The sequence below is a fragment of the Pelodiscus sinensis genome, chromosome 2 (assembly GCF_052426305.1).
Source record: "Pelodiscus sinensis isolate ZL-2025 chromosome 2, ASM5242630v1, whole genome shotgun sequence".
Taxonomy (NCBI): domain Eukaryota; kingdom Metazoa; phylum Chordata; order Testudines; family Trionychidae; genus Pelodiscus; species Pelodiscus sinensis.
Window position 1 is genome coordinate 69970414 of NC_143053.1, and position 15767 is coordinate 69986180.

The 15767-nt window shown below is 41.0% G+C and overlaps 1 protein-coding gene across 3 annotated transcripts in view; it reads right to left on the minus strand.

Moving 5' to 3' along the window:
- Positions 1-15767, minus strand: part of SNTG1 (syntrophin gamma 1) — a 532572-nt gene that overhangs the window by 233421 nt on the left and 283384 nt on the right. For all 3 annotated transcript variants that reach the window (XM_006112171.5, XM_014577356.4, XM_075920716.2), the window contains 2 exons: positions 12517-12573; positions 6363-6420 (listed from right to left, as the gene is read on the minus strand). In XM_006112171.5, the coding sequence (XP_006112233.3) occupies positions 6363-6420; positions 12517-12573 (115 nt within the window). The remainder of the gene's footprint in view (positions 1-6362; positions 6421-12516; positions 12574-15767) is intronic.

Genomic DNA, 15767 nt, shown 5'->3' on the forward strand with positions numbered 1-15767 from the left:
AGATAGCAGGTGGGTGGCATATCCTCCTCTGGATATTTTTTGCGTGGTGAGTCAGGTGACTCATTAATTCCCCCAAGAAATTACTTAGGAAAGAAATGCCTCTGACATCAGCAGAAAAGGTCCTAATGGTGAATCCCATGCAGAGAGATATGCACCCTCTATAACCTGATTTAGGGGTCTATCTCCATGAACAGGGCAGGGCTTAGAAAACACCTATTTCCTTAGCATCTCAGATTGGCTAGCCATTAACGAATGGCTTCATGCACTAAAGGAGTGTATGGGGTTGCATGGTAGTATCGATTTTTACCGGCACCCAGCTTTCACCTGTGGCTCCACGTAGTTGTTTTGCATGCAGCAATGGCCACACCCCGGACAACAGCTTTGACAGGCCGGCTAAACCAGGTGAGGGTAACCGATGGGACTGAAACCCTCGGTGAGTTAGGGACTTGCTCACCCCAGCATGTGAAGACTGCTTCGACAGATCAGGCAGAGGAAATCCTTATGATTCAACAGCTGAGAAGGCGTTGCAGCAGCACACTGTTGAGTGTGTGGGGCATGTCAGAGCATTTAAAGTGACATGGCCATCCAATGCAGCCTAGGTAGTATCCAGAAGTAACGATATTTTCGTGCCACTGGATTCTGACTTCTGAGGCCGAGAGGGTGGGATCATCTCTGTGCAAAGGCTTTCCCACTATAATATTATTTTTTATGCACAGGTAATGTTGTGCAAAAAAAAAAAAAAAAAAAAAAGACGTTGATAATGGGAGCATGGAACGTCCGTATACTCGTGGACCATGAGGACACAGTAAGACCTCTTCGGAGAACAGCCTTAGTTGCTAAAGAGCTTTCACGCTATGGTATTGATATTGCTGCCTTGAGTGAAACCAGGCTTGCTGAAGAAGGATTTCTCACTGAGCAAGCTAGTGGTTATACCTTCTTCTGGAAAGGGAAAGCACAGAATGAGGATAGGATTCATGGAGTCAGCCTGACCATTAAGACTAGTCTGATGAAATAACTTTCGGACCTGCCTGTCGGTATTAATGAGAGGCTCATGAAGTTATGCCTACCGCTTAATCACAAGCGGCATGCAATAGTCATCAGTGCATATGCTCCCACCATGAACAGCACAGAGGAGACAACTGAACAGTTCTACATTGATCTCAGTTCCATTCTGTGCTCAGTGCCGGCCAACGACAAGTTGATCTTGTTGGGAGACTTCAACGCCCGTGTTGTCTGTGACCACAGTCAATGGGAGGGAGCGTTGGGCAAACATGGTGTTGGTAAGATGAACAGCAACGGCTTATTGTTGTTGAGCAAATGTGCAGAATATGACCTCCTCATTACAAACACAGTGTTAAGGATGGTAAACAAATACAAGACTACCTGGATGCACCCTAGATCAAAACAATGGCACATGATAGATTATGTCATTGTTCATCAGCGTGATATTCGGGATGTCTTTATCACCAGAGCCATGCGAGGAGCAGAGTGCTGGACTGAACATAGGCTTGTCCACACTGTTTTCAAAATATACAGTGCTCAGCATCACCCAAAGCTCATTTGAACAGCCTTTAACATTGCCAGACTCCAGCAGCCGTCTCATTTGCACAAGTTCCAGTCAAGCCTTGATGAAAAGTTGACTGCCAACAGACCATTGATTGGAGGTCTAATTCAGAAGTGGAGCCAGTTTAGAGAAATGGTGATAGAGACAGCAAAGTCAGTGCTGGGTCCCAAGAAACACAATCATCAAGACTGGTTTGACGAGAATAACAGTGCTATTGAGGACTTGCTTGCCAAGATCAAGGCATTTATGGAGTGGCAGAATGAACCAGGCTCCATCTCTAAGAAAGACAGGTTTAAGTTTCTCCAGGCCCAGGCTCAGCGAGAAATCCGCAAAATGCACGATCAGTGGTGGGAGAAGAAAGCTGAAGAGGTGCAACACTATGCTGACTTAAATAAGTCAAGGGAGTTCTTCAGCTCCATCAAGTCTCTTTAGTCCTTCCAAGTCTGGTTTTGCCCCCTTGTTGTGTGCAGATGGAACCACATTCATTATGGATAAGGCTGGCATTAATAACCAATGGAAAGAGTATTTCAGTCAGCTCCTGAATCGTCCATCATCAGTCAGCACTGGAACAAATTCCTCAGAAGCCAACCCTTGAAGACTTGAGAGATCCTCCATTTATTGACAAAGTTAGAAAGGCCATCAGGCAGATGAGTTGTGGCAAGGTATCTGGCAAGGATGGAATTCCCGCAGAATTGTACAAGGCATTTAATGATAAGTCACTGAAGGTTTTGCATAATGTCTTGACCAGTATTGGGAAGAGGAAGAAATGCCATCTGACCTCCGTGATGCTGTGATAGTTGCTCTGTACAAGAATAAGGGTGCAAGAGCCAATTGCGGGAACTACAGAGGTATCTAGCTGCTTTCCGTTGCTGGGAAAATCTTTGCCCGCATCGGAGTCACAATGTGATTTCTGCTCTAATCGCAGTACTGTCGATATGATCTTCATAATGAGACAGCTGCAAGAGAAGTGCCTTGAATATGAACCTCTACTCTGTCTTCATTGATCTGACGAAGGTATTCGACATGGTTAACAGAGATGCATTGTGGATCATCCTCAGGAAGTTGGGTTGCCCAACAAAGTTCATCTCATTCATCAAGCTGTTTCACGACGACATGACAGGAGAGATACTCTCGGATGTTGTGTCATCTGAGAAATTCAACATCTCCAATGACATGGAGCAGGGCTGCGTACTCACCCTTTTTAACCTGTTCTTCGCTCAAGTCCTCACGCACGCTGTCAGAGATTTAGATCTTGGTATTTACATCAGATACCGTTTGGATGGTTCACTGTTTGATTTGAGACGTCTTACTGCAAAGACCAAGACACTGGAGAGGCTTATCACCGAAGTGCTGTTTGCTGATGACTGCGCCCTTATGGCACACCTAGGCTGTGTCTAGACTACATGCCTCTGTCGTCAGAGGCATGTAGATTAGACACATAGGCAAAGGCAAATGAAGCCATGATTTAAATGATCGCGGCTTCATTTAAATTTACATGGCTGCCCCGCTGAGCCGACAAACAGCTAATCAGCTGTTTGTCCGCTCAGCGCGCTAGTCTGGACGCTCCCCTGCCGACTTCAAAGCCCTTTGTCGGCAGCCCCGGTATTCCTCGTGGGATGAGGTTTACCGGGGCTGCCGACAAAGGGCTTTCATGTCGGCAGGGGAGCGTCCAGACTGGTGCGCTGAGCGGACAAACAGCTGATCAGCTGTTTGTCCGCTCAGCGCGGCAGCCATGTAAATTTAAATGAAGCCGCGCTCATTTAAATCGCGGCTTCATTTGACTTTGCCAAAACAACAAATCTACATGGCTCTGTCAACAGAGCCATGTAGTTTAGACGTACCCCAAGAGTACCACCTGCAGACCATCATTGACAGATTCTCTGAAGCATCTAAACTATTCGATCTCACAGTTAGCCTCGGAAAGACAGAAGTCCTCTTCCAGCCTGAACCAAACCGTGCTCCTCCACAGCCATGTATCACTATTGATGGTACACAACTGAAGGTAGTGGACAGCTTTAAGTATCTGAGCAGCACAATATCAAGTGATGGATCCCTTGACAAAGAGATTACAGCGAGGATCCAGAAAGCCAGTCAGGCACTTGGGAGATTGCATATTAAAGATCTTCAGCACAAAGATATTCATCTGTGAACTAAACTCAAGGTATATAATGCCGTGGTCCACATCGCTCTCCTGTATGGCTGTGAAACATGGACCCTGTACCAGATGGAGCAGTTCCACATGCGCTCCCTACAATCAATCATGTGAGTATGCTGGCAAGACCAAATTACTAATCAAGAAGTGCTTGATAGAACTAGTTCCACAAGCATTGAAGCCAAGATCCTCCAGATCCAGCTTCGATGGTCTGGCCATGTTCTCCGCATGGACGAAAAAAGGATTCCGAGGCAGCTGTTCTACGGGGAGTTGGTACATGGTAGTCACAAACAGGGACCCCCGAAGAAGAAGTATAAGGATAATCTTAAGACTAACTTGCAGTGGGGACAGGCCTTCAACCTCAACAATTAGAACTAGCTGCTGCAGAGAGGACTTACTGGCGTTCCCTTACGAGAAAAGTAGTGACAAAGTTTGAGGATGACCGCCGCCAACACCTTGCAGCTGCATGTGAAAGACGACATAGAGCTGTGTTCTCTCCTGTACTAAAAACTGGCATCCCATGCCCTATTTGTAGCCGCATGTGTGCTTTGACCTTTGGGCTCCGGATCCACATGCGTCTCCACAAATGAAATGCACAACATGTCTTCCTCGGCTCCTGAGAGACAACCAACAAGAACATGATGCACTAAAACTTTTTTTCGCCAATTTCCTTGCACGTTCCTCTCTTGGGGCATGCCTACACAGCAGATTTTTTTTTGGGGGAGGGGGGGAATAACTGACATTATTCCAAAATATCCTTAAAGGATATGAATGGAGACTGCATATCTCCTAGAACTGGAAGGGACCTTGAAAGATCATCAAGTCCAGTCCCCTGCCTTCACAGCAGGACCAAGTATCATCCCTAACAGATTTTTGCCCCAAATGGCCTCCTCAAGGATTGAACTCACAACCCTGAGTTTAGCAGACCAATGCTCAAACCACTGAGCTATCCCTCCTCCCATCCTAGGACATGTCTACACAGCAAACCATTATTTTGAAATAATGGTGAACTGGAGGACTTCTTACTCCGAGTACTGTAACTTCCCTTCAACTAAGGGAAGTTGAAGGATGAGTGTTCTTCCTTTGGCTTCCTGCTTTGTAGACAGCACCAAAAGCCGAATTAAGCTATTTCAACTTCAGCTAAACAACCGATGTAGCTGAAGTTATGTAGCTTAATTCAATTTTTGCCCTGCTGTGTAGACATGCCCCTTAGTGTCAGTTTGGATATTCCCTGACTTCTGCAGCATTCAATGAGACCCGCTATCACCATTCCATACACTGGCCTCTGGGAGGGATTGGAGAGGAACTACAGGGATGGACAAGGTCTGCAAACCATAAGAGACAAGGGTTTCAGATTAGTGAAATAGGTTTTCCTCCACCCTATAACCCCTGCCCAGCCCCATATCACCAATCCAGGAGAAGATATCCCTGAGTGGACACCTTGGTAAGAACAGCTATTCCTTAGGTAGTATACCCTTGAGATTAATTTGCTCCTTAAGGCTTAAAAGATATTCAATTTCCCACACAACTCACACTGTATATGTTTAGGCTTGAATTACAAATACAGTTCAAGACAAAGTAGTTTAAAAAAATATAGGAAATGTTTTCTTCTTTAACATACTTGATTAAACTTAAATCGAGGGTATTGTATTTTCCCTTCCATGGTTGATGGCATTTAACAAATAGGTCTATCTAGACATAACACCATATTATTTGTACATCCTTTCACATACACAAACAAATGTGAATAAGATACAAATAAACAATATATATATACACACACACACACACACACTCACGTATATGAATCACAGACTTTATTGTAACCTTTGACCATAATGTCTGCCCTTCACCAACTAATCTATCTCCTGGGGACTCATTCCACCATTCCAACAGCTTTGCACAATAGCCCTTTAACAAAACCAACAACAACAAAAAACAAAAACAAAAACAAAACAAAAAAACCCTGAGGCAGAGACATTGTCTTTTTTTTCCTTCCAAAAATGGAATTTAACTACAAAATCAAACCTCGCCAAGATCTAGGGTGACTAATGTCAAGTCCTGAGTCAATGACAGCTTTTCTGTGCATATTCAGTGTCAGTCCTACCCATGATGTAGCCTACGGTGCCTGCCAAACCTGCAAGGGAAAAGAAGTGAGGCTCTGCCATTTTCCATCCCTGCCTGCCCACTTCCAAGCCAGCCAGCAAAGACAGACAAAGAACAGCTCTTTGTAAGTGGTTTCGCCAACCCCATGCCAGTGTCCCCAATGTGGGTATCAATTTCAGAGGAATAAGAGATGTAAAAAGAATCAAAATCTGCATAATTATCTTTTAGTAAGATAGAAAAGACTATTTTCATATTAGGAGACATACAGAAGTATGATTTTTTGCATGGTTTCATTGTGAAAAAACGATCTTCACCCCCCCAAAAATACTAGCCACTGTTCTATGCTTTTCTTTGTGTGTGAAAAACTTAATTTAGTGGAAGTTCACTAGGTCACACATGTACAACTGATACATCAGAGTTATGAACAATTTGTAATATCGTATCTCAAAGCAGCCAGCAAAACCAAAACAAGTAAGATGCCTCAGTGCTTTAAGCAATGGGCTGAAATCCATAAAACCGCACCTATTTTTAGGCACCTACCTCTTTGTTCTTTGGAAATTTTGGAAATGACCACAGGAATATTATGTTCTGCTCCACCCTAGAATTAGAAAACAATCATATCTCACTGCAAATATTTTCATTTGTAAGTATGTCTATAACCCCAATTGTCTCCTGCGCACTTTTCTGAGGTAAACTTATTTTCTAGACAAAAATTTAATGCACTCTATATAATAGCTTTCTTTCTGTTTTTCTAATGCGATGTCAAGCAATTACTTATTGCCTCTCAGAAAATCGGTTGTGCAGGTTGTTAACTGAAAAATAGACAATATTCTATAAAAGTAAAATAAAAATTATTGCAGCTTTCTCCAAGTTTTCTAGAAATTACTATATCAAATCCATGTTATACAAAGGGGAAATAGGCATAATCCTGTAATGACAACCATGCTGTGATCATTTTTATTTTCATGCTGGCAAGAAACAGACAAACAAAAGGCAAAGATAAAGGAGAGGTTTGTACATCAGATTTTGATTTATGTCTGTTACCACATACAGCAAGTCAGCAAGCAGCAGAATAAGTACAAGGAACAAAAAAGGGAGCAAGAAGTAATGGAGCAGCAGGTATTCACTAAAGAAAACAAAGTGGGCCACATTGTATAAAGAAGCATTCAGCTTTACTACTCCACTCAATGTTCCCTGGTGGGTTTGTAGACCTGGATGGTGCTAAAACTAACATTAAAAGTAAAGGTAAAATAATAAAAGAGAGAGAGAGAAAGCAAAGGAATTAAGAGTAAGCTTCGGCAATGGCCAAATGCCTATAGCAGAGTACTCTCCTCTACTAAGCAGTTACTTTGATCTCTTATGTAAATAGCATGGTCTAATGGCCTACTCCCCGAAATGAGAAACAGGTTTCGCGTTCTAAATCCACTGGCCCTTCTTTCTGGTGTCCCAACTTATTTGAGGAACTGCCCCGCCCAGAGAAGAGGTTACCACTGCCCCAACAGCCTCCAAGAGCTGCAGAGATGCTACTGGCTGGCCAGTGCAGCCCCCACCATCCTGGCCTGGTCCAGGGCAGCAGCTGTTGGCCAGGCAGTGCAGCCACTGTCACCCATGTCAGCCGTGGGGGCAGCTACTGGCCACCTCCACCCCAGCCGTGACTCCTACAGCCCTCCCACCCTCACCACTCCTGGGCTTTCCAACCCTCTACCTTAACCCTTTCTCCCCTTCCTCTGCCCTAAGCCCCTCAACCCCTGCCCTGACTACTCCACTTCCATTCCTGCACTCCCCACACCCCCTGCCCTAAGCCCATATCCCCAAGCACCTGTCCTGCTTTCTGCCCCCTCTCCCCATTGTCTCCAAGGACCCAGGCAATGCTGCATAAATCTTCTAGTCTACTATATATTTGAAAAAGTTTGTCTGTTTGTTCAAGAACTCCTTCTGAATGGCGAGCGCTAGGACCACTAAATTCAGTATCCAATTTGCTCTTATCATAACTTCAAGCAAAGTATGCCCACAAACCTGGACCTGCCCCAGCCAGGAGACATAGATTCCTACCCTAGCTGTGCCTGCTGGAGCTGCAGAGGCTATGGAGAGGTGCTTCTCACCTGGTCCCAAGGTGTGAGAGAGGCCTTGGGTTGTTCTTGCTTCCTGAGGCAGCCTACAAACTGAACTCTTTCTCTCCAGCCCCTCCCCAGAACAATGATTTAAATGAAGAAAAATAAAAATTAAGTGAGTTAAGGAAATGAGCAATGCAGAGTTAATCTTCTAGTATACAACATTGTTCATTAGTTTAGCAAGAGGGTATGGGAAATCTGCACACGTTCCATACAGCATTGTGCTAGATACTGCTGCAATACTTAACCTGATTCTCCCCAAAACTCTCCTAGTGGATCAACACACACATAGGTTAAAATGTACATTTAAATAACAATCTCTGGAAGCTCCTGGGGTTATTATGCCAGGGGCATAATGCCTTAAAGCAGTGGGAAGCATGGCTGTTATCATGCTGTTTCATAAGATTCAGCATACACTTCCCTCTCTCCTCTATGGACCACGGGGGCTGGATCCTCTGAGTGGGAGAAAGCTCTGCTAGCTTCGTGAAATTCCATCATACTGGCATGGAGCCAGGCATAAATCAAACGCATGGGGATCATTCTAATAATTGGTCTGTAGGCTTTTGTGATGTATTCTTCTTCAAACGCCCAATATCAGGGGTGTCTGGTGTGTGTGTGTGTTTGTGTCTATGTGTGTTATAGCGCCAGGCATTTTAATGTCAGACTCATACTCAGCTGGCTTTTTGTGCCGAGTATTTGGGGGGAAAAGAATAATGAAAACAGGGGAGCAAAGCCTATTTTACAGGTCACTTAGAGCCAGAGTAATATTACTGTAAAGCTTAATTTCTTTAATGAACAATCAATTTTATTGCCCTCTTTCTATCATGCTACACTGTCAGATTATTGAGAAACACAATGTCCTTTCAGAAGTTATACACCTAGCAACATATCTCTCAGAATCTGTGCAATTTAATCTTGTTAGTAAAATATGAAAACATGACAAATACTATATAGTTCATTCATTCATTCAATCTCTAAATCTCTGTGCTCGCACTTCAGCACAATGATTTATTAATGGCTGTTCAGAAGACAATTTAGAAGCTTGAGAAAATAAATCCATCTGAATTACTGACTGAAGTTTATTGGATAAAATTGACCTCGGAGGCTACAAAAGGAGTCTAATTCTACTCCAATTGAAGTCAATTAAAGTTTTGCTATTGACTTCACTGGCACCATGATCAGGTCCAACATCTAAGGAGAAACTAGATCTGTGTTCCCTCAAAGAAACACATCAGTTTTCCTTTAGTTAGATGCAAAACAATTGATCTCAAAGTGATAGCCAAACTACAGAAGTAGATAACAGCAAAATGAAAAAGATCAAGAAAGGTAACACAGAAAAAACAGTAGGAGAATACAGGTTGGGCCTCCCTGGTCCAGGATTCTTGGGACCTGATTAGTCCCAGATGAGGGATTTTTCTGGATCGGAGAGGTCATTTCAGGCAGCCTCCCTCCCTACTGCCTCAAAGTGCCTCCTTCCCCCACCAGGCTTCCTGGCTGCTCCTGCTGCCAAGCTGAGCCCAAACTAGCTCTCATAGCACAAATGAGCCACACACCAGCTTCAGGCCCTGCTTTCCACCCCACTGTCCAGCTGAGCAATGTGCCAACTCCTCCTGCCCACATGCCGCCCTCCGCCCCACGCATCGCCACACAGCCCAACTGAGCTGTGCACCGGCTCCCGGGTCCCCACCCCCTTGCAGCAGACCAGGACTCTGATCCTGGAACATCTGTGGTCATGCCAGACCATGAATGTTGCCACACCAGAGAATCCTGGATTTTAGAGGTGCAACCTGTAATTTAACCTCCCTAGACACCAAGGCTACATCTAAACTATACCCCTCTGTCAGCAGAGGGATGTGAATGAAGCACTTTGAAAGTGCAAATGAAGTGGAGATTTAAATATCCCATTCTTCATTTGCATAATCGTGTACTCCTGAGGATCTTTCGAAAAGGTGCTCTATTGTCGAAAAAACCACATCTAAACTGTGGTTTCAGTTTCGAAGCGGCGCCTGTTCGAAACAGCACTATGACACGATTATGCACATGAAGCACGGGATATTTAAATTCCATGTGCTTCATTTACATCCCTCTGCCAACAGAGGGGTGTAGTTTAGATGTAGCCTGAGTAACAAGTTTAAATATAGCTGTCCTTATACAAATAAATAAATAAATAAACAAACCCATAGAAGCAAACTAAAAAACCAAAAAAACATCAGAAATGGACTATGAAGACAAACAGCAGAGCTGCGATTCCTTTGCAAATTTAACACAATCAAATTAGGAATAAATAAGGATTTAGATTGGTTATCTCACTACAAAGGAAAATGTTCCTCTCTTGGTATTCATGCTGCCCCACTCTCTCCCTCCCCCATCAACAGCTTTTTGAGCGAGCCACATCCGCCATGATTGAATTGGTCTCCTTAATACTGGTCCTACACTTGCTAAGTATCTCCCTTCTTGTGATATGTTAGTGTTAGTGTGTGTGTGTGTGTGTGTGTGTATGTACACGTACACACACCCCGTCTCTGTGATTTTGACTCCATACCTCTGACAAAGTGTTTTTTACCCATGAAAGCTTATGCCCAAATATATCTGTTAGTCTTTAAAGTGCCACAGAATTCCTCATTGTTTCCTAGACTAAGACACTTATGACAGTGTGTCTCGCTATATGCTTATAAACTACATTATATAATAGGGTCCCAATTCCTAGATTTTTAAAGTCAGAAGGGACCATAATGAGCACTTACTCTGACATGCTGCATAAAACAGAGCATAGACTTCAACCTTGGAATTCCTGTGTCACGATAATCTCTTGTGGTTGAACTACAACTATTTTAAACACAAAAATCTTTGTCTAAACACTTCAGTAAAGCAGAATAAATTGTATTCCCTTGTAAATTGTTCCAGTTGTTAATTGCCCTATCTTAACAATGCAGGTCCTCTTTCTAGTGTAAACATATTTAACTTCAGTTTATAAGCTTTTGGAGTCAGTTCTGATTGATGTCCTCAGCAATACACAATTAACTATCAAAACTGAAAGAAATATTTTCTTCCTAATGCATCATGATTTAGCAACTCTGTTACAATTTGTTTCAACTCTCCTGGTGTCTGCTTCTTACTTAATATTTGTATTGCACTAGAACTTTAGGATTTAATACAGGGTCTGGGACAGTGGTCTAAACACTTTACAAACACATACAAAAATACTGTCCCTGTTTTTTAACTTAGTAGTATTTAATGGCTGCATACTCTCCAGAAAACTTGAGAGCAATGCGCTTATTTCAGGGGAGAGAACATAATTCCCAAGGACTCTTTCACTTATGTCCATTAAGCAAAGTTATTTTGTTATTATTTGCCTGTTACTTAATAAGATTGCAACCTCCCATCCCCACATTTTGTATTACAGTATTCAAGTAACTTCAAGATATAATATACTTTAAAAAATCTGTTTTATTGAGTTTTCCTAAAATATTCACCTTCCAAATTGAATCACAAAAATCCTGGATTCTAGACCCATATGCTGTTTTTTCCTTATACTAGCTACAGAATTTCATGCTTCCTTATTATTAACCTGACAGCGATATGTAGTACTTTATGATTATTGAGTAAATAACAACCCATAATGATATTTCAGGAGAGCAATTTGCTTGCCACTGACTTAGTTCATAAGCAGTTTTGGGCACAACGTAGCAATTAGTTTTCCATGAGTGGGGTACTTTAAGGTCAATAAGATAAAAGCATAAGGATCAAGACATATTTTAAGAACTAATATTTCTATTCAGCAGTTTTTTTTATCAATGACAACACAAGGGAAGTGCACATTCATCTCTTTCTCTGGGACTTAATGTCAGTCATATGCATAAATTGAGACTATTTTGCATACATATATAGTATATTTGATTTTCTCCTCTGTGGTCTTAAAGCTGAAAAGTGCTGCATTTAGAAGGAAGATAAAATTAATGCCATGTTATCTACCTTGTATTTCAAGGATGAGGTAAGGTATTCAAATACTTAACTCTTTCCCTTTCTTTTAAGAAAGAACACACATAGGCCTTAAATGTCCCTGAAATCTTCCCAGTGAATGGAGGAAATAAAGTTGCAGATAAATTGCTGCTGTTGTCTTATCTAGAGCAAAATAAACAATATGAAGAAACAAGAGCGCTTTCATTCTTAATAATGACTAAAAATGAATTAATGTGATATGATTTGTACAAAATTGATGATGAACTCATTAGCTATTCCCTGTGCCTGTCACTATAATTTAACATTCATTAGCAAGCACTTGAAATAGAGTACTTTTGAACAAAAGAACAGTCTTGTGCAATTGATTAACCTTTTTTTATTTTCAAATAAAATCTTATTATAGAGACTCCATCCTGAATCTTAAGGGGATGTGCCCTCCATCCAATGTTTCTGCTGATTGCCTATTGTGACAGTAAATAAATATTTTAACTAACACTTCTAGAATTTGTACTATTGTTTCAAGTACTCTGAAATACAATTTGCCTTCATTAAGATACATTAAATAGAAGACAAAAACATGTTTTGTGTAACCAGTGGAAAAATAAACAAAAAAAGCATACTACCTTTATACTTAATCCAAATCCTCCTACAGTTTGTCTTCTAATTGTTACCGTTCTTTCCTGAAAAAGTTAAATCAAGTTCAGTTAGTTTTAATATTTTCTGCCACAATATCTACATTAATTCTTTTAAGAGTAGTTTTCATCCTCAACATCATCTTGTCTTGTCAGAAAAAAACCTGTCAATTCCAGAATAAGAAAAAAACCAAGAAACTGCAGATGGGAGAAGATGATCTGGAGAAAAAGAACAGTTCTTGTCCCAGAATAAACAAATGTGTTTACTTTTAATGATACTGTTGAATAAATAGAAAGGACTGGATTAATCTTGCCTGAGTAACATGCTAATCAATATTTATAACATCAACATTTTCCCTGCATTATGCTTTCTTAAACCCAGTGTATAGAACTGATATATATATATATCAGTGTTGCTTATATATATTTATAAAAAGAAAAGTATGAAATACTCTGTAGGCTCTTCTGCCCATTTTCATTATAGAATAAGATTTAACGTTAGCTACTTTACTTAATTTTGACACTAACATTTCACTTGTATACAAATATACACATATGTGCATACTCACACACACACACAAATTTTGATGCCTTTACAATTATGTAGACAGACGATGGCTGGGCACAATATGTGAAGGAAGTTCCATACACTGAAATAATTGAGAATTTGGACTTACTGAATTTTGGGGGGAAATACCGAGATGCCACATAATTTCTCTATTTCTGATAAAAATGAATGGTGTAAGTACAAATAAAACAAATAGTCATGAACTAATCCATTGCACTGGATGGGGAAACAGGATGGGTGGATTGAACCCTGCAGGTAAGTAGTTTACATTCAGCCAGAAGAACAGCTCTGGGTAAGCTCAAAAGCTTGTTCCTTTCACCAATAGAAGTTTCTCTAATAAAAATATTACCTTGCCCACCTTGTCTTTCTAATACTTGCCACAACAAATTTTCAACTTAACTACTGGTTAATCATCTCTGGGTAAAGGCTATTTAATTTTGTTTACATTTGTCCTGGTCATACATGCTGGATTGTAAGCCTAAAGTATATATTCCTATATATGGTTACAAAAAGGTACAGGATAAGCACATTTGTCAGTCCTGCTATACAAGTGTGCCTTTCTCCTGGTTAGGTTGGTCCTCTAGGAATGGAGGAGTAATTCACTATCCAAACCTATTCATTCTTTGGCCTCTTTACTCAGTTGCCTTTTTGGATATCCATTTAATTCTCACTAGGATGTAATTTTTATGATGCCAATACATGCACACTAGAAACTGGGTTGAGACCACAAACTCAGTTCATTTAGCTCAGTCAAAAAGCCTTTGATTACTATGAGATACCAAGATACTTTCATGAGAAGGATAATATGAAAGTAAAAATGACTCTGGGTCAGAACTCAACATTTTAACATTTTCCTTTGTGTGACTATGGCATCTCTGTTGTCCCCTATTTTTTCTCCTATCAGTTGTCAAGGAGTCATCAGATGCTGAAGAACCCAGTCTGTTTCTAGTTTTTTGGTTCGAAATTCTTTTAAATGTCTCTTTTTTTCATAAGTGCACAAAGCCTTATACAAACATTAGCTCAAGAAAGAAACCAACAGAACACCACTGGCCATCACCTGCAGTCCTCAGCTAAAACCTCTCCAACGTATCATTAGTGATCTACAACCCATCCTGGACAATGATCCCTCACTTTCACAGGCCTTGGGAGGTAGGCCAGTCCTTGCCCACAGACAACCCGCAAACCTGAAGCATATTCTCACCAGCAACTACACACCGCACTATAATAACTCTAACTCAGGAACCAATCCTTGCAACAAACCTCAGTGCCAACTCTGCCCACATATACACACCAGCAACACCATCACAGGACCTAACCACATCAGCCATACTGTCACTGGTTCATTCTCCTGCACATCTACTACCATAATATGTGCCATCATGTGCCAACAATGCCCCACTGCTATATACATCGGCCAAACTGGACAGTTCCTACATAAAAGAATCAATGGACACAAATCAGATATTAGGAATGGCAACATACAAAAACCCGTAGAGGTACACTTCTATCTTCCTGGACACACAATTGCAGATCTAAAGGTAGCCATCCTGCAGCAAAAAAACTTCAGGACCAGACTTCAAAGAGAAACTGCTGAGCTACAGTTCATCTTCAAGTTTGACACAATCAATTCTGGATTAAACAAAGACTGCGAATGGCTTGCTAACTACAAAACCAGCTTCTGCTCTCTTGGAATTCACACCTCCAGATCAGCTACTAGAAGTGGGCCTCATCCTCCCTGATTGGATCCACCTCGTCATCTCCAGCCTGATTCTGGTCTGCATATTTATACCTGCCTCTGGAAATTTCCACTACATGAATCTGACAAAGTGGGTCTTTGCCCACAAAAGCTTATGCTCCTACACTTCAGTTAGTCTATAAGGTGCCACAGGACTCCTCACCGATTATTCATTACATTATATATATATATTCATTCACACCACTTGGTTCTGCTCCTTAAAGTTAAAATAAAAAACTCTAGCCCATAAAACTGACACACATATATGGACATGGAGAATAAGAGACAATACACTTACAATAAATGGAGAATGGAATACCTATAATTGAGGAAATCAAGTAATCTATATCAGAAAATTGCTAATTTACAATGGTTATCCGCCAGAAATCTTTTCTGTTGTAGGAAGTTTGATCTTAGATATTAGTAGTTTATCATAAATGTCTCTATGCAGAATAAATTCTTAAGTAGTATTTTGTATTATACTAAATGGGTACCACTACACCTTTAAAAATCTAATAGAAAAACTGTTCTTCAAAATATTTTTTACTCATATTGTCTGCCTTTTTAGCTTTAAAATCAATAACATCTCCTTTTAGCTTCCTCATCATATAGTACAAGCTTGTCTAGGGGTCACTAAAGCCAGAAAAGCCTTAAATCAAATCTAAACAGAAAAACAACCCCCCAAAAATAAACCATATTAGAGGATTTGCTTGGCCTCACACAGGCATCTGACAGGACATATTTCCTACTGAAGCCACTTCTTAATGCTTAACAGGAAAAGAACACTTCAAAACACCGTCTTCCAACAAAAACAACAAGGAGCCCTATGGCACCTGAGAGATTTATTAGAGCATAAGCTTTTGTGGGTAAAACCCTCTTCATCAGGTGAATTGCAGTGGAGTTTATAGAGGCATAGGCATATATAAGGATAACAAAAGA